Below are 25,699 nucleotides of genomic sequence, written 5' to 3'. Positions count from 1 at the left end.
AACTGAAACAAAAAAGCCTGTTAGCACTTCTACCATTTCCACATTTTCTGATATTGCCCCCCTTTCCTTGAGTAACGGGCCTACCCTTGGTCTTCCTCTTGTTTCTAATGTATTTGTAGAATGTTTTTTTATTACTCTTTATGTCTCTAGCTAGTTTAATCTCATTTTGTGCATTGGCTTTTCTAATTTTGTCCCTATATACTAATCTAATGTGAAAATAATACAAATTTTCAACATGGCCATTACAGTACCGCAGGTGTGTATTTTCTCATAAATATTTGAGCTGGTATTTGTGATGCTTTTGCTTTCTGCAAATGTTATAATTGATAAAACTCACAAATATGAATATTTGTGAATTAAAGGAGATGTGAATATCAGCTAAGTGATTTTATGGCTTTTATTCACAAGAATATTTGTGAATTCTTTATACCTAATTCCATTTCCCATAGTTTATCTCTACTGGATATGAAGTTTGCTTGAGTTACTTCCCAAAAGTAAAAGTAGAAGTGGTGCTCTTTAAAGAGAAATTCTGATTCCTTACGTATTCTTATTTAAGCGCAGCACCATTAGAAATTTTTGTATAACCAAATGTCTAAGTTAATGTATGTAAAATGAAATTTGAATTTATTATCTAAACCAAGTCAGAGGTGATACTCTCAGAGGACCATTTGGAGCCTGCATCTGTGCTTTCACTTCAAGTGAGAATACAACTTTAATATGACTTATTTTCGTCTCTTACATTGAGCACTCCTATTTCATAAGACAGTACAGTTGTCTGAACATGCAACAACAGTAATACTTTTCATTGTAGTGAACATTTTCTGAAGTCACTGTTAAACTTTCACAAATAATTTCTACAAATGATCATTGAATCTGTCTACAGCAGGAATTTTAGAAATATCATAGTATAGGTGCTTCTTAATACAGAGGTTGTCTCATGGCCACTGTACAGCCACCTCAGCTCCTATTTGAAGATGTGTAGACCTTCTCCCCTCTCATTTATGATTGTGAGACATCCCTGTGGCAACTACAGCATTTGCCTTTGAAGAAAAATATTTAATTCACTTTTAGCTGTCTCATAATGCAATTTGACAGATGAGAATAGGAAAGAGAGTCAGCAACATGAGACCAGCCAGCTCTGTGTGGATGAATGAAAGTGCTTTGTGGACCACAAGTGTTCCTTATTCCCTAGTTGGGGACTTCTACTATAAAGCATATGATGTGTGTTAATAATCCATGATTGAGAAATACTGGAATTTGTCATAGACACTGAAACCAAAGTTTGGGGGATAAATCCTTATTAAAACAGGTTTCCCCATCCCCTTTAAAAGTGTTCTAACATCAAGATATAGTAGGACAGGTTCTTGAAAAACCCTTTGATGCTGGTGGAAATTTTACCATTTACTTTGATGGCAGTAGGATCAAATCCTACTTAACTTTGTTCCCTCTAAATCATGGATAAGTCTAAATCAATTCTCAAATCATGTGGTATAAGTAATAGTGTATATGACATAACTTATTGCAGTGATTAATAGAGCCCCTTTTTTCCTTTCCTTCACCATACACTATAAAAACTTCCTATGTGTATTTATCTCAACACTTTCTGATGACACAGTTCTTCCTAAGGCATTTTCCCAAAACCCCACATACCATGATGAGATCTTTGAGTAAAATTAGATCTATTTTTGGATTGTGCATGTTCAGTCCATTGGCCAGTAGATTAATTTTATGTTAATAGTTTAAGTTTGTAAAAGCTAGTAATTTCCGGGTTCTCATGAATAATTAATTTCCTCTGCAGTTCACAAAAGGTTTTTCACATTTCAGATTTGCTAATTAAATTTTCCCCTTGTCTTGTTTTTTCCAGCTCTCGTAAATGTGAAACTTTGGGCTATTGATCGGCAATGTTTTCAAACAATAATGATGAGGACAGGCCTCATCAAGCATACTGAGTATATGGAATTTTTAAAAAGGTATGGCACATGTTTACTTTTTGAAAAATACATTAAAACTCCTATCCTCACTTATGGCTTTTGGTGAGTGCAGTGTATTGATTGTCTCCTCTTCTAATGTGTTGTTAAACCACCTATACGCCATATCATACAGAAAAAAGGAGGAATACTGGAGATAGTAGTCTCATTACTGTTCATTTCTTCTAATTGTAAATTATGGTTTGCATCATCATTTGCAAAGAGGACCACATCGGAATTGCACCGAAACACAGTTTGCATTTTAAAACTGAACATTTATGAGAGTCATTCAAAACTAACTCATTAAAGAAAATACATATCAAATAAATAAATAAATTATAATTATAATATATACATGAATTCCCAGTAGAAAAAAATCTAGTTTATATGCTGTTTAGGAAATCATTCATTTTAAAGTGCATTTTTGTTCCTCTGTCAAACAGATACAAAGGCAAGTGAAACAAAATTTTGTTGTATAGACTTCTATGGGGAATGGGTCAGTTGACTAACAAAAAGGAGTCATAAAGTGATGTCTTCTTCTTCAAACCTGAATTTAATCTTACAAATTTGATTCAGTTTCTGCAACCATCTCAAAGCATCATAAATCTGCCTTACTTTAGTAATGCATAATGCCCCAATAACTAAGTATATTTTGGCAATAAAGAATGAAGTCAGTTTTATGTTGATGAAATACGTTTTAAAAGGCCAAACCCTGCAGTTCTTTTTCTGAAAATTTACCACTTGAGGTCAGGGTGAGATTACAGGTAGCAACTTAATCACTAAATACTTCATCACATGTTTTTTCCTAGATAACAACCTTTCCCATAGACTTTAGTGCTATTGAATTATTTCCATTCCAATGCTGGTCCCTATCACTGTGTGTCACATACAAGGAATTGGTGAGAGACTGGCTGCTATGACTGAGGTGCTGAATAAATACATGGTGGAATCACCATTTTTCTCCTCCTCATAAAGTTTTCGGTGAGCAGGGATTCTCAGATTTGGCCTCTTCCAAAAAGAAATTAATTTTATTTAATTGTTGTTTTTTATTGTTTTTCAGTTTGCTTTCAGAAGTAATCATGACTATTTCAGTAATTTTATTATTACATTTATTTACAAGGTATTTCCAAACTATAGTTATATTATATCCTTGTTCTTTAAAGACCCTTTTAATTAAATGCATTATATGATACAGAAGTATTGCAAACAGTAAAAATTAGTGCAATAAATACTGAACAATGAATAGACATTTTATTGACAAATTATCCTTTCTGCTCTACTTTTGTTTTCTTTTGTTCTAAGATGAAACATATATCTACCAAGATATATACTTCTTGATACTGTAACATAGCGGAACTTGCTAACATTGAGATCACAAATATTTTATATTATACAGTTTCATGTGGTTAATTTACTTTGTTTTTGACTTACTTTTCACATATTTTCTTTTTTTTTTAAAAGCATATAATTATAAAACCATACAAAATACATTTACCCTTTCTTTCAAAAATATAATGTATGTAGAGGTAAGCTGAACTGACTCTGGAAAATTCAAATGAGGACTCTGGAAGAAGAAGGGATCCTGTGGGGAAAAAATAGTATGTAATTATACAGTTAAAGACTGTATTATAATGGGGGGGGGAGGAATTAAGGTGGCACAGAAGATGACAAAGATCCGTAACTGGAGCAGAAATAGTTCAGCATGACTTTAGAAAAACAGGGAAAGTTGTCACAGCGGGAAGGTGTAGGAATTTGACAGTCTGTTCAGAATGCCTCAGTTTCACAGTAAATGTGAGGTGGAATAGTTCCACAAAGGACAGGGAGTGACATAGCTGAGAGATTAATATTGTAATTAAACTCATGGCAGGAGTGGCGGGGAGAAAGATTTTCAGAGACACAAATGGCAGCTAGGCATATGTGCCTTTGAAAATCTCCCCCATAGATATCTTCAACTGGGAATCAAAAAACAATGAACTGGCCTGAACAACTTCCAAGTAGAACAAAATATGTAGCAAGAGGGAATTGAGAGTACACTGGGAGTTGCCAGCTTCCTAAGAACTACTTGCAAGCCTAGCCAGTAGCTTGTTTCATTCCCCCACATTCTTGGTTCTCTTTCTGATTTAGTGAGGGGGTAGCTCTACCTACCAATCCTCTAGTTTCTCAATAATTCACTAGTTTTGGGAATTAACTCTCTGTTTTTCAAGTCTTTCTATTGTATAAACATTTACAATGTCTCTCAACGTTTTCATTTCTCATATTTCTGTCTTTTCTTTCTACAAACATTGTATCATTCATTTCTTTGTTTCATTATGCCCCATGAAGCTTCATCTCCTTCATAACGTTTTCCCCCTGCATGGAATGTTACCATCTTTACAAAAGTTTTCTTGAGAGAGAGAACAAAATCTCTAACTTTTTTTCACCATATTGAAGATTTTTCTAAAACCATGAACCCAGATGTTAAATGTTGCCCTTATGTATTCCAGTGGATTACAAAAGTAGATGAATGTAAGATCAGTTTTGAAGTTAAGGCTTTTTGATTCTTTTTCAAAGTATAAGCTATATACATGTTAAGCTCCTAAGCTTTGAGATTTAATAGAGCTTTTCAAGAAGATTGTCAAGATTAATTTGTATGCATGTTTTATAGAGCCTGCCCAGCTTTAATTTGAAGGCAAGGAGTGTGAGACAGAAATTGAGAAGAGCTTTCTCATACTCTTTCTGAGGGTTTTTTTCTTGCAGCCCATTACATTGTGGTGCACTGTATATTCATTCTTATTGGAGATGATATTTAAAAGCAGGAAAATATATTTTTCTTTAAAAGTTGATATTTAGCATTCTTACAGTTGTTTTTATCTGTTCATCATTTATAGCATGAGAAAAGATATTTGCGCAAATGTCATCAAATTCATTTCCCACTTTTATCTCAAGCTCAACACAAGTAAAATTAAAGTTTTTCAATTTTTTTATTTTTAATGAAACATACAGAACATTGTGTTTTAAGCTGTATCAATCCTCATTTTTTTAATGAAGGAAACTTTACTTGAAATCCCCAAGATGAAGGTATGAAGATTTCATTTGTATAGCTTTTGTTACTAAATTAATTGTAAAAAAAACTCTTGTTAAAAAACACAATGGCAATTCTTCTGACACAAATTTTCAAGTGGAACCTGTTCACATGAATTCAGTAATAATAAAGTATTATTTTATGGTTTCGTGTTATCAAAAAGTTACAGTTCATTGCTGTGACATTATAGTCATGAAATATAGACATCTTAATTAACATAGTTTTACTTAGCAGAAAAATGTAATAGAAATTATGCTTTTGGTGAATAAATTAAAGTATTATACTCACAATTTGACCTACCTGAAATCCACTATGTTCCAGACTTTTTCTTTAAATAATGTTTCCCCTTTTAAACAACAATTGCCTCAAGTAGTTGGTCAATATTTGGAGTCTGGCTGGGTTGTTTCCATAAGGAGAAGTTGATGATATGAGCCAGGTATTTTTCTGTTGCAATTCTATTTAATTACAAAGAATGAACACAAAGTCCTGTTTTCCTCAATTCCATAGGAACAAACAAAAGGAGGCAGTTTCCTTGTTCAGAAATCCAAGCCTGCCTTTCCAGAAAGTATTATGCCCAAAGGAACCCTTTCTCTTGACTTTCTCCCAGGGCCACACTTACTGCTTTTCTTGTTTTTTTTTTCACTTCCCCTTGGCTTTCTAGTTGCTTTCTGCCCCTCGTGCACATAGCTGCAGCCAATCAATCCACCAGCCCTTGTATTGGATTTGCAATCGGTCTCCAAGAAAACACCTCAGACCATGTGGTTTAGCTTCTACTCAGGCTTTGTCATGCTGTTGAGGCCTTGGGTGGTGGTTTTTATAGTTTCAACTGTCACCACACAATAGGGCATTTTATTTCTTCTTCCATTTAGCCTGAATGAAAGGTGTGTCATACCACCAATCAGCTTTAACCAGGTTTTTGATTGATGGCAACCATTAACATCTCCAAGTATAACAATAATATGCTATTCAGCTGATAACTTATTAAAATAGCAAATATTTTATAGGACATACAGAAAGATTTTTGTGCCCATTTGTGACTTTTATCCTTCTAATCTGTGGTAATTAGCACATGCTGTTTCCCTAAATCGTATGCATCATAGAAGGAGATAAAATGAACCCATGCTGGTTTCTATATCACCAGAAAGGAAGTGGAAAGTAAATGATTGCCAAATAAAAAGGGAAAAATCAGCATGCACATAAATGTTACTTATCTTTTTGAGGTGATGTTGGTGGGAATATTTTTCTTTTTCTTTTTTTGGTGGTTTGTTACTGGTTTTCACAAAGATGAGACACAAAAACACTAATGACTCAGAAATTTTAGTGATAGTACCTTTTTGAGTTACTGAGTGAAACGAGGTATTTAGGGCATAGTATGATGACTATTTATGTGAATCATTTTGATCCCTCTGAAGTCAATGGGGGAGGTTTGCAGTTCATTTCAGTATAAGTAAGATGGCTTGATCCTGCAGGCCTTGCTCTTTGAGGCCTTTTCAGACCTATATTAACATATTTGTATATTGCAAAAGTAAAAGTTACACCAGTTATTCATTTATAAACATAGGTTTCCAGCAGTTCATGTTTCAGAGTAGCAGCTGTGTTAGTCTATATTCACAAAAAAGAAAAGGAGTACTTGTGGCACCTTAGAGACTAACAAATTTATTGGAGCATAAGCTTTCGTGAGCTACAGCTCACTTCATTGGATGCATTCAGTGGAAAATACAGTGGGGAGAATTATATACACACACAGAGAACATGAAACAATGGGTTTTATCATACACACTGTAAGGAGAGTGATCACTTAAGATGAGCTATTACCAGCAGGAAGGGGAGGGGAAGGAGGAAAACCTTTTGTGGTGATAATCAAGGTGGGCCATTTCCAGCAGTTAACAAGAATGTCTGAGGAACAGTGGGGGGTGGGGTGGGGGGGGGAAATAACGTGGGGAAATAGTTTTACTTTATGTAATGACACATCCGTTCCCAGTCTCTATTCAAGCCTAAGTTAATTGTATCCATTTTGAAAATTAATTCCAATTCAGCAGTCTCTCGTTGGAGTCTGTTTTTGAAGTTTTTTTTGTTGAAGGATAGCCACTCTCAGGTCTGTAATAGTGTGACCAGAGAGATTGAAGTGTTCTCCAATTGGTTTTTGAATGTTATAATTCTTGACGTCTGATTTGTGTCCATTTATTCTTTTACGTAGAGACTGTCCAGTTTGACCAATGCACATGGCAGAGGGGCATTGCTGGCACATGATGGCATATATCACATTGGTCGATGCGCAGGTGAACGAGTCTCTGATAGTGTGGCTGATGTAATTAGGCCCTATGATGTTGTCCCCTGAATAGATATGTGGACAGAGTTGGCAACGGGCTTTGTTGCAAGGATAGGTTCTGTTGTGTGGTGTGTGGTTGCTGGTGAGTATTTGCTTCAGGTCGGGGGGTTGTCTATAAGCAAGGACTGGCCTGTCTCACAAGATCTGTGAGAGTGATGGATTCTAAAAATCATGGTCTTAATAAAGACTTTGGATTTTTGGCTTATTACAACAATCTGAAACCCATTAACCTCCCTTTTCCCTTTGACTGCAGAGGTGTTAGAGAGCGACTTCACCTTGAATGGTCTCTTATATTATTTGTTAATTATTTATGCTAAACAATCTGTTCCACCTTGTATTTGCTGAAACACCCTGAGTATCTTTCCCAGACCTGCATAAGAGCTCTGTGTAGCTCAAAAATTTATCTGTTTCATCGACAGATGTTGGTCCAATACAAGATATTACCTCACTCACCTTGTGTCTCTAATCCTGGGACCAACATGGCTACAACAACACTGCACAGAAATCTACATAGTCATTGAGGTACTGGCAATTAAAGTATATTGACTTACTATAGATACCAACCTAACTAAGCCAATTTAAATCAAAAGTATCTTAGCCAAATTAATAATGACTACAGTAGGAAAAATTCTGCATATAAATTGGAAGAAGAATTGCCTTTTCTCCAGACTTTTGGGAAAGTAAATAAAGCAAATTTCTGCTGGTGCTATTGCTCATTTTCACCATAAATGAAACACAAGTATTGCCAATGAAACTATGAGGTGTGTTCTGTATCTAATTATTTTATTTAAAACTGTGTGTACACACACACACACACACGCGTGCGCACAAAATGCCTAATCATGTAAAATAAACCTAAAATATTAACTAAAGTGCCTGTAAATTATAAAGGAAATGGTGACCTGAAATGAGAGAAGATGTCGGTCAGAGGGACTATTAAATAAAGGGAGAAATCCACTAGAATTTTTCATAGCTTGAATTTGTAGCTCCACAATAAAATCCTTCAACGAATCTCAGAACAAAAAGTTAGTGATTCATATACAGCAAACCTAGGTATCTGTTTCAAGTGTGTGATCAAATATTTTCAACATATTAATGGTTTCTTCTATATCAGTTATACCTAAAGGTTATTTTACTTAGGTAAAGTAAAAATATGATATAAGCACTGATGCTGCAAAGACTTAAGCATGTGCTAAACTTTTCACATAGAGAGGAATCCCAGGAACTTCACTCGGGTTCCTCGCAGGGTATAAAGATGTATGTATACACCTTTGCAGACCTTAGTCCTTTATTTTTCTTTTAGATAATTCATATTATATGAATTATATGAACAGTCCTGTGTACCTCAGATAAATGTGGGTTATTAAAGAGCTTGTTTTCACCGGAAAATTCAAGAAACAAAGGAAAATGCTAAACCTTTTGTAAGAGCTTTGCATGCATTGTCAGAACATTGTGATTTTGGGACAGCAAAACTTGAAAATGTCAGAGACAGGCTGGCTATTGGGTTAAGAGACAAGAATCTTTTTGCAACAACTCCAGTTAAAGACTTATCTAACCCTACCTATAGCAATCCAAAAAGCAAAGCAGTCTGAACTTGTGAAACAGCAGAACAAAAGGCAGGAGCAACTTCAAAAACATCAAATTAGTTTAGAATCTGTAAACTGACATTGCATGAGTACTAAAAGTTACCATCAAAGCCTTGAGGCTATAAAGAAATTCCAGACAAGTTTACAAAGCCTTTCAAAAATAAATAAAAGGAGTACTTGTGGCACCTTAGAGACTAACAAATTTATTAGAGCATAAGCTTTCGTGAGCTACAGCTCACTTCATCGGATGCATCGTAATGCATCCGATGAAGTGAGCTGTAGCTCACGAAAGCTTATGCTTTAATAAATTTGTTAGTCTCTAAGGTGTCACAAGTACTCCTTTTCTTTTTGCGAATACAGACTAACACGGCTGCTACTCTGAAACCTGTCAAAAATAAATGTACCAGACATGGAAAAATACATAGCCCAACAGGTGTATGGTTAGCCAAAAGCACAAGATGCAATAAATGTGCAAACTATGGACATTTTACAGCTGTTTGCCATACCAAAGCTGTCAGGAAATGGACTAATATCACAGACAATCAAGAGCCATTGTTTCTGGGGTCTATCATGTGGTGACACAGAGCCTGCCTGGAGAGCGAAAATTAATATTCATGATAAGACTACTAACTTTAAAATTGACTTAGGAGCAGATCTGATTGTCATCTCAGAAGGGATTTACAATCACCTTCCACCCCTGCCAGAGCTAAAATCAACAGGCACAGCCTTGATTAGTTAGTCTTGGAGGTATTCTGAACTGCATAGGCCAGTTCTTCATAGAAACAGCTTACAAAGACAAAAGCTCTCCATTCAGCGTGAATGTGATCAAAGACCAACAACTTTCTCAGCTACAGTGTGGTACCCATGAAGGTGTGAGTGAGAAAACTGGAAAAATTTAACAGAGTATTTGATGATATGGGATTTTTGAGAGGAGATCCATTACAAATAAAATTAAGAGACAATGGTGAACCATACAGGACATAAACACATCTACCGGACATATCTTGGAAGAGATTAGCTGCAGATTTATGCAAATTCAGAGCACATTATTACTTGATTGTAATGGACTGTTTTTCACATAACATGTTGCAGTGTTATTGAGAAATTGAAGTGCACTCTTGCTTACTATGCTATTCCAGAACAATTAGTGATGGACAATGAACCACAATTTACTGCATCAGAATTTGTTATTCCAAATGAAATATTTTGATGATATTACTAGCAGCCCACATTACCCACAAGCTGTACAAACAGTCAAAAAAATCTTAGAGCAAGACGATCCATCCCTTGCTCTTCTGAGTTACAGATCAATACCTGTAACACCTACTAGATATAGTCCAGCACAACTCCTAAGGGAAGACAACTCAGAATTACTGTTCTGACATAGGTTCTTTTCCAATTTCCAGAGTGGCAAAATCAGATAAAAAGGCAAAAGGACCTTGCAAACACTTTTATAACAGATGTCACTCAGAGAGCTGCCAGGTCTAAACACTGGTGACAGTGTTTTTGTCAAACTAGATGAAGAACTCAAGCTATCTTAAAGAAAAAGAATTATTATAGATTATGCCCAGATCATACGTGACTGAGGCTGACAATAGAGTTTTCAGCAGAAACTGTCAATATCTATGGTTTGCTTCTCAGAACAATCAAGTGAGGAAACTCTATGATGCAGAGTTGCAGAACAGGAAAAGGACTCAAAATTTCCAAGCTAACCACAGCCAGTTGTTGCAACTAATGGACAGCCAGATCAGTTGTTACATTTTCGGGTTGTGTAATTAGAAAAACAGTATGATTCGGAGACACTTAACAGACTGATCTATACTGAATTTTAAAGATAGCATAATAGAGTAAATTTTGGAAATGGTAGGTATTTAAAACTACCATTGGAAGTGGAAGAAGTAATGGAATGCTAAACTGTATTATACTGTTCAGCCATTAGCTGGTGCCAAGTGTAACATAGCTTAAGCTCACAATAGCCATTCCTGGCAGTGCCTTAAAGGATCTCATAGTGAATATATCCTGTGTATCTGGCTGGGAAGGAATCTCCATAGCCATTCCATATTTGGTACAAACACCTGACCTGCTAGTAGCAGCCCTACAACTTATTGTGTACAAGGTATACATGCCAGACGGCATCTGAGCCTGAAATTCAAACAGCAAATAAGCAATGAGTGTGCTGATGAGGTTCAGCTAAGAGGATGACTGATCTGCTGAGTCCCCGTCTTTGAAGGTAAGAGAAGGGAGCAGCAGTGAGAGTGAGGTAGGAAACTGACTGAGGTGTATGTTCAAAGGGGATGATGTTAATGGGTTATAATGTGGGGGGCGGGGTGGAAGGAGTAGGGACTGAGAATTATTTGGATATCTGTTAGAAAAGAGTAAAAGAGTTGGGCTAATGGTTGGAGTGAGAGAGAAGGCTGTGCTGGAAAATGGGAATCTGGGAGTAGGATTTATGTGAGGGAGACCTCTGTAGGGGATGTTTGTGACTATACCTATGTTTAGTTTAAAGGCCTGATTCTGCGAGGTGCTGAGTGTCTTCCACTCCCCACGAGCCCACAAAACCTCTCAAGAAGTGCTGACCATCTTGCCCATTCAGGTCCTTATAGAATAGCTTGAAAAGAGATTGTAATGTGAGTTTTTTGATATTTAAGCTAGGGATCTAAGGACAGGTCTACACTACAGCAGGGATTGATGCTCAGAGATCGATCCACTGGCAATCAATTTAGTGGGTCTTGTAAAGATCCGCCAAATTAACTGTAGATTGCTCTCCAGTCGACCTTGTACTCTACCCCGACGAGAAGAGTAAGGTAAATTGAGAGGAGAAAATCTCCCGTTGACCCCCGGCGGTGTAGACCCGGTGGTAACTTAACCTAAGGTACGTTGACTCCAGCTACGTTATTCATGTAGCTGGAGTTGTGTAGCATAGGTCAATTTACCGCAGTAGTGTATACATAGCCTAAGTGTGGAAAGGGAAGTATTTTTGAAATAGAGAACACACAAAATCCTGCCTGACTGTTTTGTGCTTTTTTTACTGTTACTTTATATTTAGTTTGCAGTCAAAACACATGAGGATATTTTGAAGGAAGTTTATGTTTGCAAGCAGCTGAATGTAATAAGGTGGTTTTCACTAAACCACAGAGCACAGGCAGCCAGCGGAGTGGAACTGAAATGATGTGCCGAAGTACCAAACTGTCAATTTCATACTGCCCTTTTAAAGAATATTTTTTCTGTTTCCTTTTTTCCTTGCGGGGGAGGGGTGGTCAGGTAAAGAATTTCTTAATTGTGCTTATAGTGAGCAACTCTTCTAGCCATAATCCAATTATATGAATCATAAGTCAGTATTTAAAGAGGATGTAGAGTAGTTGGTGTCTTTTTTTAAGTGTGGAAGGTTAACACTAACTGAGCATGTTTCCGACATTTAATCGAATGGAAGATTTCAGTGGTGCCCATATCTCACCAGCAAAAGTGGGAGGAGGTGAGAAGGGAAAAGATTATATGTTCCCATTGCATACAAAAAATTGGATCCCTGATTTCTCATACACGGAAATTTGAATAAAGTGTGCTAACAGATTTCCCTAACAAATCTTAAATCTGTCCTCCCTCTTTCCCTACTGGGAAGAATAGAAATAGCCAAAATGAATATCTGCACAAGAATGACTTATGTCATTAGCCTGTTGCCTTTCAAGGTTGCTCCCTTGCTCTTTGCTTAAATAAAAAGGCTTATCATGCAATCTATAATAGGATAAAAAAAACAACCTTGCTTGTCACACAGGACCCTTAAAAAATCCTGGGCAACTGGAGGTTGCCAGATTTGTATCTATATTAACCCGCATTCCAAACACATCCTGTTGTAAGGTGGTTCCCCTCAAGTAGGTCAGAATACACACCAGCCTGGGTTGAAATAAGAAAAAGCTTAGCTATGCCTTTGTTTCCCTCTCTCCTTTTATATACCTTAAAAGGCTACCCATGTGCTTAAGGAAAAATCCAGTCTTTACATCTGCCTGGGGCATCCTGCAATGTGTTAAGATGACTACAGCATCCGATCTGATTAATTCTCTTCTCATACCACTATGGGATAACCTATGCCTCAGGATCAATGCCAACTCCATGCTTAAGACAATTTGGATAGAAAAAGGATTAACAAAAATTAGACATATAATACATGATGATAGCAACAGATGTAGACTCTGTAATCAGGCAACAGCAATAAACACAGTTATATTGATGAACAAATAATTTGATTTTGTCAACCAACAGCAGTGATAAAAGTGGAATCACAAGACACCTCATCTAGATTCTGAGATCTCAATATTCAGGGATTCAGGCAAGTAACTGTAACTCCTTCAATTAGATGTGTAACAAATATCAGCTACTGCTGTCTCACACTTCTTCCTTTCAGTGGCTATATTCCAGGATCAATGGAAGAATAGGGGACAATTGGTCTGTTTCAACTCTCTCATCTCTAGAAGAACATGTTAAGAAATATGGACACAAAAGTCACTTTGAAGGAATTACTTATAGGTGGCTTAATGCTTTGCATTATGCTGTCAATCTCAGTTTCAAAGAAAAATGTGAAAAAGAACCTAGTTTTACTATCACAACAGAAACCTGGGAGGATTTCTGGCTTAAAGTGAAGGATACTTCTCGTTCTTGTGATTCTTCCAGAACAAGATATTAAACAGTACGACTGGGCTCCAGAATATTTGTTTAAGGCTAGACTGGCAATACACAGTGGTTGGAGATGCAAACAGCCACATGCCAATCTTTTACGCACATCTCTATACCTATCAAAAATGCATGTGTGCTGGAACACCACATTTAGTGCTCTCTCAAAAACTTTAAGCTTTGCTCTTTCCTTCTCAAAGCCTGTGTTTTTTCGGGGTGCTTGAGGAGTTGATATTACCAGTTAACATAAAGAAATTGATTGTAGTAACTATTTTAGTTGCCAAAACAGTTATTTGGAGCAAATGGAAATCTGCAATTCCTTCCCCACATACAGGCTGGCTTAGTAAGCTCTCTATTATTGCATTAATGAAAAAAATGACTAATATAAATGCTTGGAAAAATATGAGTCTATCTGGTCACTCATGAAACTATTGCATACTTTTGCAGATTAGTATATATTAGTCCCCAGTACACCTAGGTTATGTTCTCACTGACTTATTTATCTATTTAGTCAGTTTAATAATTGATGACCTCTATGGCTTCAGGGGTTTGTTTATTTGGTTTGGTTTTTTTCTTCTGGGTTTTACAAGTAATGAACACTGAATTTAGTTTTCGTCTGGTATATCCGTCTTGTGCATGTATTGATGTATGTTTTGTTTCATTATGTGTTCATACTTTATATAAAAATAAAGTTTAAAAAATCTGTTAAATCTGCAGGGATTTATGTAATACATCACAGGCCTACCTAGAGGTGGGAGTCTGATTTTGAATTAGGTATGCATTGTATTTAACAGACTGATTAATACAGACTTGGGTGGATCTATATTCTCGTCCTAATGTGGAGAGACTTCTGTGCATCACTAACCTTAATGTTACTTTTTTCAGAGTAGCAGCCGTGTTGGTCTGTATTCGCAAAAAGAAAAGGAGTACTTGTGGCACCTTAGAGACTAACAAATTTATTAGAGCATAAGCTTTCGTGAGCTACAGCTCACTTCATCGGATGCATTTGGTGGAAAAAACAGAGGAGAGATTTATATACACACACAGAGAACATGAAACAATGGGTTTATCATACACACTGTAAGGAGAGTGCTCACTTAAGATAAGCCATCACCAGCAGCGGGGGGGGGGGAAGGAAGAAAACCTTTCATGGTGACAAGCAAGGTAGGCTAATTCCAGCAGTTAACAAGAATATCAGAGGAACAGTGGCGGGTGGGGTGGGGGGGAGAAATACCATGGGGAAATAGTTTTACTTTGTGTAATGACTCATCCATTCCCAGTCTCTATTCAAGCCTAAGTTAATTGTATCCAGTTTGCAAATTAATTCCAATTCAGCAGTCTCTCGTTGGAGTCTGTTTTTGAAGCTTTTTTGTTGAAGGATAGCCACTCTTAGGTCTGTAATCGAGTGACCAGAGAGATTGAAGTGTTCTCCAACTGGTTTTTGAATGTTATAATTCTTGACGTCTGATTTGTGCCCATTCATTCTTTTACGTAGAGACTGTCCAGTTTGGCCAATGTACATGGCAGAGGGGCATTGCTAGCACATGATGGCATATATCACATTGGTAGATGCGCAGGTGAACGAGCCTCTGATAGTGTGGCTGATGTGATTAGGCCCTATGATGGTATCCCCTGAATAGATATGTGGACAGAGTTGGCAATGGGCTTTGTTGCAAGGATAGGTTCCTGGGTTAGTGGTTCTGTTGTGTGGTGTGTGGTTGCTGGTGAGTATTTGCTTCAGATTGGGGGGCTGTCTGTAAGCAAGGACTGGGCTGTCTCCCAAGATTTGTGAGAGTGATGGGTCACCCTTCAGGATAGGTTGTAGATTCTTGATGATGCGTTGGAGAGGTTTTAGTTGAGGGCTGAAGGTGATGGCTAGTGGCGTTCTGTTATTTTCTTTGTTGGGCCTGTCCTGTAGTAGGTGACTTCTGGGTACTCTTCTGGCTCTGTCAATCTGTTTCTTCACTTCAGCAGGTGGGTATTGTAGTTGTAAGAATGCATGATAGAGATCTTGTAGGTGTTTGTCTCTGTCTGAGGGGTTGGAGCAAATGCGGTTATATCGTAGAGCTTGGCTGTAGACAATGGATCGAGTGGTATGATCTGGATGAAAGCTAGAGGCATGTAGGTAGGAATAGCGGTCAGTAGGTTTCCGATATAGGGTGGTGTTTATGTGACCATCGCTTATTAGCACCGTAGTGTCCAGGAAGTGGATCTCTTGTGTGGACTGGTCCAGGCTGAGATTGATGGTGGGATGGAAATTGTTGAAATCATGGTGGAATTCCTCAAGAGCTTCTTTTCCATAGGTCCAGATGATGAAGATGTCATCAATGTAGCGCAAGTAGAGTAGGGGCATTAGGGGACGAGAGCTGAGGAAGCGTTGTTCTAAGTCAGCCATAAAAATGTTGGCATACTGTGGGGCCATGCGGGTACCCATCGCAATGCCGCTGATTTGAAGGTATACATTGTCACCAAATGTGAAATAGTTATGGGTGAGGACAAAGTCACAAAGTTCAGCCACCAGGTTAGCCGTGACAGTATCGGGGATACTGTTCCTGACGGCTTGTAGTCCATCTTTGTGTGGAATGTTGGTGTAGAGGGCTTCTACATCCATAGTGGCTAGGATGGTGTTTTTAGGAAGATCACCAATGGACTGTAGTTTCCTCAGGAAGTCAGTGGTGTCTCGAAGATAGCTGGGAGTGCTGGTAACGAAGGGCCTGAGGAGGGAGTCTACATAGCCAGACAATCCTGCTGTCAGGGTGCCAATGCCTGAGATGATGGGGCGTCCAGGATTTCCAGGTTTATGGATCTTGGGTAGCAGATAGAATACCCCAGGTCGGGGTTGTAGGGGTGTGTCTGTGCGGATTTGTTCTTGTGCTTTTTCAGGGAGTTTCTTGAGCAAATGCTGTAGTTTCTTTTGGTAACTCTCAGTGGGATCAGAGGGTAATGGCTTGTAGAAAGTGGTGTTGGAGAGCTGCCTAGTAGCCTCTTGTTCATACTCTGACCTATTCATGATGATGACAGCACCTCCTTTGTCAGCCTTTTGATTATGATGTCAGAGTTGTTTCTGAGGCTGTGGATGGCACTGTGTTCTGCATGGCTGAGGTTATGGGGTAAGCGATGCTGCTTTTCCACAATTTCAGCTCGTGCACGTCGACGGAAGCACTCTATGTAGAAATCCAGGCTGCTGTTTCAACCTTCAGGAGGAGTCTACCCAGAATCCTTCTTTTTGTAGTGTTGGCAGGAAGGTCTCTGTGGGTTAATATGTTGGTCAGAGGTGTGTTGGAAATATTCCTTGAGTCTGAGACGTTGAAAATAGGATTCTAGGTCACCACAGAACTGTATCATGTTCGTGGGGGTGGAGGGGCAAAAGGAGAGGCCCCGAGATAGGACAGATTCTTCTGCTGGGCTAAGAGTATAGTTGGATAGATTAACAATATTGCTGGGTGGGTTACGGGAACCATTGTTGTGGCCCCTTGGGGCATATAGTAGTTTAGATAGCTTAGTGTCCTTTTTCTTTTGTAGAGAAGCAAAGTGTGTGTTGTAAATGGCTTGTCTAGTTTTTGTAAAGTCCAGCCACGAGGAAGTTTGTGTGGAAGGTTGGTTCTTTATGAGAGTATCCAGTTTTGAGAGCTCATTCTTAATCTTTCCCTGTTTGCTGTAGAGGATGTTGATCAGGTGGTTCCGCAGTTTCTTTGAGAGTGTGTGGCACAAGCTGTCAGCATAGTCTGTGTGGTATGTAGATTGTAATGGATTTTTTACCTTCAGTCCTTTCTGTATGATGTCCATCTGTTTGCATTTGGAGAGGAAGATGATGTCTGTCTGTATCTGTGCGAGTTTTTTCATGAAGTTAACAGATTTCCACTCTATACGGCTAAATTCAGTGCCTTGCATAATGACAGGTTTCAGAGTAGCAGCTGTGTTCATATGTGTTACGTTACCATTAACATTTCAGTTTCATCTACAGAAAACCAACGCACAGACAGTATGGAAATAATATTCTGAATGAAAAAGTATGAAAATAAAGACCTGAAAGTTTTAATGGTAACAGATGTAGAAGCAATGAAGTCTGAATTAAAAAAAAACAAATAAAAAAAGAGGAAGGAGAACAAGCAGGTTTAATGACAGGTTTCAGAGTAGTAGCCGTGTTAGTCTGTATTCACAAAAAGAAATGGAGTACTTGTGGCACCTTAGAGACTAACAAATTTATTAGAGCATAAGCTTTCGTGAGCTACAGCTCACTTCATCGGATGTATTTGGTGGAAAAAACAGTGGGGAAATTTATATACACACACACAGAGAACATGAAACAATGGGTTTATCATACACACTGTAAGGAGAGTGATCACTTAAGATAAGCCATCACCAGCAGCGGGGGGGGGGGAGGAGGAAAACCTTTCATGGTGACAAGCAAGGTAGGCTAATTCCAGCAGTTAACAAGAATATCAGAGGAACAGTGGGGGGTGGGGTGGGGGGAGAAATACCATGGGGAAATAATTTTACTTTGTGTAATGACTCATCCATTCCTAGTCTCTATTCAAGCCTACTGGCAGTTACATGCATGAATCCCTGAATATTTAGATCTCAGAATCTAGATGAGGTGTCCTGTGATTGCACTTTTTATCACTGCTGTTGGTTGACAAAATCAAATTGTTTGTACACCAATGTAATTGAGTGTTTACTGTTGTTGCCTGATTATAGATTCTACATCTGTTGCTAAGAATACCATTAACATGGATTGACTTTCTTATTTTCATGTTGCTTTGCATACATTTAGTCTGTTGTCAGTAAAAGGAATCAATGTTTAGGGTTTTTTTATATTTCCATATGTACTCATTGCCTCTTAGCAAGTGTACAGTAAAACACCGGGACCCTACTCCATTACACAATGTCGGACAATGTCATTTAAAATTCTGATCTGCAATTAAGCAGTAAATAATTAAGTAGTTCATAATTTACAAAAAGAAGGTGGTAGATGGTTAATTTTCTCCCTAGTGTCCATCTGTGGGGTAATTTGGGATTTGCTAAAATGATGAATAGATATGTCTGGTAGGAAACACCTTGTTATACAGAACTGCAGAGTATATAAATGGAAGCTACAGCCTGACAACAAAGGCCACAGGTGGTAGCTGGTAATAAGGCATCTGTGGATGTTAAGGATTTTGAAGTATTTGACTTTTTTTTTTTTACTGTTCTTTCTCTTCAGCCTTGAGTTTTCTCACTGAGATAAGATCTAATTTGCTAGGGGGATTGTTGTATTACAAGACACAACATCTTCACATTTCAATGGAAAACAAACCAAGAACCTTTTCTTTTTACCATGCAAGTACTTTTTCCCCACCAAAGTTACTGTACCAGCTGATATGAAAAAGCTCAAAGAACATGGTCCAGCTAGACGCAATATTCTGTTTTGTATGAACTCACTTATATCCTATTTTAGATTGTCTTATTTTACAGGTTACAAATCAATGCAGACAGGTGTGTCATAAAATGGATTTTAAAATGGTACGTGCATGTATGACTATGAAGATTTTATGGGCCAATTTGTATGGAATATGAAAATACTAAGTTTGATCTTTAGTCAGATTGACATTACTGCATGAGATCAAATATAATCAGAATATAGCTTTGTAACATTTTGTACATAAGAAGGCAAGATGGACTGTATTGTAAGAGATGTCATCATATAACGGTGGAAAATAGAAACTGTGTTCTGAAATATCAATCCTGTATGATAAATTCAAAATATATTCTAAAAAGAATGTTATGGGAATTAAATGGATTTCATTATTCAGTGGTAGTCAGGACATATTGGAAGCATCAACAAATCCTCAAATGAGCACATTGCAATAAATAATACAGATGTTGCGCATTGATGTTAACCATTCATCATCATCACTCCAATAACCACATTGGTTGTTGGGGCACCATCATCGATGAGCAATCAACCAATCGTCTCCACCTCTGATGATTGTGTGTCAGTGCTTGAGTGTCTGTGAAGTCCATTCCTGTCCACTCTTTTATGTTGTCAATCCATCTCTTCTTCTGTCTACCTCTTCTTCTCTTCCCGTGTACTGTCCCTTGGAGGATGATCTTGGATAGGCCAGATGATCTTGTTACATGGCCGTACCACTTCAGCTTGCACTTCTTCATGGTCATCAGGAGGTCTTCAGATGACCTAATGCATTAGGTGGTGATGTTGCAGACCTCTTCATTATGACGTGGTCGAAGTAGGAGATACCCAGGATTTTATGGAAGCATCTCATCTCTATACCTGTATTTTCCATTCAAGTTCTGCCATAAGGGTCCACGTCTCACATGCATACAGAAAAATGGAGATGACCAATGTGTGCAGCAGTTTCAGTTTGGATTCCAGGGAGATGTTCTTATTCCTCCAAATTGGCTTTTGTTTGTGCAGTTCTTGCCCAAATTTCTGCAAAATTCTCCAAATTTCTGGATCCTTCATCAGTGACGATTGCCCCCAAATACTTGAACTGTTTCACTGTCTCCAGCTCTTGTCCACTGACAGTGGTATGTGAGCTGATCCCATCATATTTGTTCGTCATCAGCTTGGTTTTCTCTGCACTGATTTCCATGCCACATTTTGAGAAAGTTTCATCCAATCATTTCACAAGGTTGGCAAGTTCATCTTCGCTGCCTGCCAGGCCATCAATGTCATCAGCAAACAGAAGATTTGAGATTGTTCGCCCCCCAATGCTGACTGTGCATGTGTGATCTACTAGGCCATCAGTCATTTTGCACTCCAAGTAGATGTTGAACAGCGTGGGTGAAAGAAATTACCAGACTCCAGTAGTGGTGCGAAACCATTCTCCTATTGTTCCATTGACAAGAACGGTACTGCTGGCCTTGGCATACAGTTGTTTAATGGTAAGAATAAGCTTATGACCAACATTGTACTTCTTTATGGTTGTCTAGAGAACTTCATGCCATACTCTGTCAAACGCCTTCTTGAAGTCAACAAAGACATGGTAGATGTCCTGCTGGTGTTGTAAGTACTTCTCACATAGAACATGAAGGTTGAAAATTGCTTCTGTGGTACTTGTTCCAGCATGAAAGACAGTTTGTTCTTCAGCAATGATATTATCTGCTTGTGACTTCAATATGTTCAATATGACTTTCAATATCACTTTGCTGGGTTGGCTAATTAAGCTTATGGTCCGGTAATTTTGACACAATTGCAGAGTGCCTTTCTTTGGCAGAGTGATGATTAATGACTGTGTCCATGTGGAGGGCCAATCACCGGTCTGCCAGATCTTGTTGCAGATCTTGGTGAGTACACCTATTACTATTTCTCCTCCGAATTTCATCAGTTCAGCTGGGATGCTGTCAATACCTGTAGCCTCTCTGTTCTTGTGTGATTTCACAGCTGTCTCCACTTCTTCATGTAGTATTGGAAAATCATCCACCTCTGCTGAATCTAGGCTGTCTAAGACACTAGGATCTCCATTTGTCCGGTGTAGTTCAGATCAGAGCACTAGTTTGTCCATCTAGTGATGTCCCTTTCTTCTGTAAGACTGTTCCCTTCTTTGTCTTGATTTGTGTTTGCTTTGGTCCATCTTTCCATTCATTAATTGTCAATGACTAAAGGCAAGATAGTGTCCCACAATAAATGTTACCATATACCATAAAGTGTCTATAGAAATAAATGTAAGGAAAACTATACTTTTGTAGAATTATATGAAGATAAATGAAAGTGAGAAGCCTTTGAAGAAATAAGGAAAAGAATATGCCAGACTGTTCTATGGAGGTGCCCAACGGAACATGTCTGGCAAGCAACCAGCTAAAGTAGGCTCAAAATTAAGACAGAACTTTCAGCAAATCAAAGTAGTTCCATATGGTAAAATATCCGAATAGTCTTTCTTGTGGTGTTAGCACTGGTGATGGTGGCTTTGCACAGAGGATTTTAAGGCCATAGACTAAGGCTAAAACTTTGAATATTGGTACTTCTGGAGTATCTGTAAAAACATAAAAACTGCTGTGAGCAATCATGTGACCTGATTCATTCTGTATCCAAGAAAGATGAGGCTGGGGCTTTGACTGCAGTAGATCTGGGGATTAACTAAGGCTTTTGGCTTCTTTTAGATGTGTGGCCATGAGCCTTTATAAGTTATTTTTTTCCCCAATTCACATTCATATTTTTCCAACCCAATGCTATCTTTATATTTCTCATTAGTTATGGCTTTTCCCCTTGCTGAATATCAACATTTTCACTTTTCCAGTAGCGTAAGCATCCTTTGGCATCGCTGGTATTACTCTAGACTCATGCTCATGTAAATGAGAACAGAGTCCGGCCCCATGGCTCTATTTCAACGGCTCTTCAAGACCATCGCTAATGGTTACATGTCTGACATCTCGGTTGTCTAGAGAAGGAAAACTGCTGTCAAGAATTTTTGTGTCAAAAAAAGATACTGTCTTGGTTTTCTCAGTACTAGCTACTGTTTCAGTGAACAGACCACTGTCTGAGCTGCAAAAGAACCCAGGCTTATGGAGTACTTACAGGCATACACTGCTGACAATGCTAGTAAATAAAAAAATAAACGTATCATAGCTAGCCACAAAACATCAGACATACGTGCAAATGTGATAAAGAGTTAGACTGTATTTCTAGTAATTGTACTAAAGAAGCGGATACTATAGCGACATTTTGACAATGTTATGTGAACATCTGTTGCATATAGCAGGGAGATTGTCTTTTCAATTGTTAACTAAAATTTAGTAGAGGTTTTGGGGTTTGCTTTTTTAACTAGAAAGATGAAAGCATGAATTCACATACAAGCTTATTATGTTTGAAGAGAATTTTAATATTCTGTAAATCTATTACAATGAGGCAGTGTTAACTGATGAGTATATTATGACCAAAAAAATGATAGACTACAGCAGTAGCATGAGCTAGTGAACAGGTTCTGGGACAGATAGCTAGGAATTCCTGAGTTCTAGTCCTGGCTCTGCCTATCATTAGCCAAGGCCACACAGCAAACTTGATTATGTTTGCTGGGCCTCAGTGTAAAGCCTTTAGTCAGAAAAGTCTCAGTGACTTCAGTAAACTAATATCAGTTCTCAGTTCAGAATTAATCCTCTCATCACACCCCTAAGATTGGCAATTTAATATTAATGTTAGAGAAACTGGCATAGAGGAGACTTCACTCTGGCATTGACAGCGCTCATTGACAATGCCATCTTCTCAATGTGTAAAATGCCTCTGATACTATTTGCTAACATTCCTCAGAAGAGTATTGTAAGGACTGATTTTTTTTCAATCAAGTTCTTTTTGATCCTTGTTTGAAATCACTCAAGGCCAAATTCTGTACTCAGTTACACTGGCGTGAGACCAAAATAGTGACCCACAACACCAGTAGCAAGGAAGTGGTTGTAGTGCAGCTGTGCTCTGAGCATGGCAGTTTCTATGCTGGCAGACAAGTGGTTCCTTTACCAAATGCCTTTCCCACCTATAGCTTGCAAGCATCCAACCCCATTTGCTGCAGCCACCTCTCAGCTGAAACAGAGTGCTGAAAATGGGTGAGGAGCCTGTGCTATATACAAACAGGCAGAAAAGGAACAGCAGAAGGAGCATGGATTGAAAGAGTGGGCTGAAGTCAGAGCCATTGGAAAGAGGTATACAGAAGTGAGCCATGGGGGAGAAGGGACAACAATGGAGAAGTAGTGGGAACTGAAATTTTACAAGAATTGTGTCACTGGCACCATCTCCATCTTGTATCTCTTTCTTGGCCCATAGGTGATTCCACAGATCCACCCATGGTGCACCTTTTGAGACCATGCCTTTTACAAAGACATCTGCCTGGTGTTAACTCTGCGGACATTCCCTTTACTGCTACTCTGTAGAGTTCAAAGACTTTGATCTCTTCTGGGGTGGCCTGCATAATCCGTGCTTTAATCCATGAATCATATTGTCTTGTTAAAACTAAATGAAAAACAAGGAGAAAATTATATTAAAACAAAGAAACAGTTTCACATCAGAATGTTCTTCAAATTTCAGTGGGGTAGTCTGACCAGAATTTGGTCCAATAAAAGATATTACCTCACCTACCTTGTTTCTCTCATATGCTGTGACCAGCATGGTGGCAACAAAAGCACTGACAATCTCTTGCAACAGCTGTTTATCCAGTGGTGTATTACCACACCCAACAGGCCCCACCATTGTATCTCTTCTTATGCCTAAGTCATCTTTGAAGGTAGATATTCACAATAAATGTCTGAAAATATTTGCATTCCCTCATCGAGGAGATGATCCAGAGGAGAGATGCTGCATTGTCTGCTTTTAAAAACTTTATTTTCTGGACAGATAGCTCTTGGCCTGCTAGGTGATATCCATTCCACATTCCTTTGTCTATTCTTTTAAATGTTGCTCATGGACTTTCAAAAGCCAGTTTTCACATCATTATTTTCTATGTTAATTGTCAATTATTGACAGAGATTCTATGTCACAGAATGACTTTTTTCCAAGTAAAATGGGAGTCTGGGGGCTGCTTAAGGATATAGTGTGTATCCTGGTGTATTTAGCTTATTTTTCCTCTATTTTTCTTTTCCTCCCCCATTTTAAGAAGTAAGTAACTAAACTTTGCCAGAATGTGTACAAACCACTCTGATGACACTCAAGCCCTTAGTTTATTAGAAGAATTGTGCCTAGAAATATTTTTCACATGTCAGAAGCCTATTCTACAGATTTGTAGTTTTATTGGTTTTTCTAGTACAAACTTTATTTAACATTATTCTGATTATTTCTGATAAACACCTCATAAAAATAATATTCCGGTGCAACAGATGACAGATTTTATACACATTTGCTGATTTCAAAAAGCTACATATGTCAGACAACTAAACAGATGCTTAAACAGGTACCAAATAGAATAGTGAACCATCCTTCACCCATTGAAACAACAGATGTGGAAAACTGCTTTAATTTAACTCTGGATTTTTAAAAATTAATTATTTGCCATGAATTTTGAATCAAGAAATTCTATATCAATTATCAATGCATACTTTGCTTCTGTTTTGGTCTTGCAGTGATAGTAAAATAGGCACTGGAGCATCTGGGTTATTGTAACATAGGTGTGGTGTTCTCCTATTACACATGTGGACCTCTTTTAGTCTGTGATGTCTTCTTTTCTTGTTCTTTTTGACATATACCTGTGTGAATATTATTTTCCTATGGTTATGTTGTAATATCTCTTCTATGTTCTCAATTTTATAGGATTGCTCTGTTATTTCTGAACAAAATAACATAATTTTTAATTGTAAAATCTTAAAATAACCCAACAAAATAAAATGTGCAAAGTCAGTTAATCACTTCCAGCTGTGCACCACACAGCTCAGGAACAGACGGTATAATTGGAACCTAGTGCATAAACTTTGGCTGTTGTGAAGGGCAGTGGGAGGTACACAGTGACAGTGATTCCTACCGATCAGGGTGAGGTATGCCAGGTTGTCTAAGGTGTATCCTTTTTCACAATAGTGCCATTGTATGGGGCACTGTCCTTTTAGCAACTCAGCCCTCCAGCTGGGTAACACATTCAAGTCCACCCCTTTCCATAAATGCATAAGTCTTCAGAAATCAGCAAGGGCTTCAGGGCTTCTCTTCTGGGTCGGGGTCTTAGTGTCTGAGCTCTTGCACCTTCAGGATCTTCCCCAAGTAGGTTCCTTGCCGAGGGATAGACTTCTGTCATTGTTCCCTCTTTAGAAGTTGGTAGGGGAGCCTGGGCCCACACTCTTCACCAGGCTTTGAGCCAGTGGCCCAGTGGTAGGTAGCTAAGCCTTGTATTTTGAGGAGCTGTGCAGCTGCCTCCCCGAAGGCACTCCCACCAATGTCTCCTCTTCTCCCAGGGTAAAGTACTGAACACAAAATTTAAGTTTCTCACCTTCAAGTGTCACCAGTCTCTCCTTTTCAGGCTTGGTTGGATCAGCATCTCCAAGCATCAGGCAGCACGAGTTCCTGGGATACTCCTTCCCAGGGTCACACGTCTGCCCCTTTCCACTGACTGCCTCCCTCCTGAGCTGCTCTGCTTCCCTTTTTAAGCTCTGCCTGCAGCTTGTGCAGGCTTTGCACATGCTGCAGGGTCGA

At 38.4% G+C, this 25,699-nt stretch overlaps 1 protein-coding gene across 4 annotated transcripts in view; it reads left to right on the top strand.

The window, feature by feature from the left end:
* Positions 1 to 25,699, top strand: part of PRKG1 (protein kinase cGMP-dependent 1) — an 869,388-nt gene that overhangs the window by 547,729 nt on the left and 295,960 nt on the right. For all 4 annotated transcript variants that reach the window (XM_038411702.2, XM_038411700.2, XM_043518662.1 and 1 more), the window contains one exon: positions 1,865 to 1,970. In XM_038411702.2, the coding sequence (XP_038267630.1) occupies positions 1,865 to 1,970 (106 nt within the window). The remainder of the gene's footprint in view (positions 1 to 1,864; positions 1,971 to 25,699) is intronic.

This window comes from Dermochelys coriacea, chromosome 7 (assembly GCF_009764565.3).
Source record: "Dermochelys coriacea isolate rDerCor1 chromosome 7, rDerCor1.pri.v4, whole genome shotgun sequence".
Classification (NCBI taxonomy): Eukaryota; Metazoa; Chordata; order Testudines; family Dermochelyidae; genus Dermochelys; species Dermochelys coriacea.
This window is presented reverse-complemented; position numbering and strand designations above follow the sequence as displayed.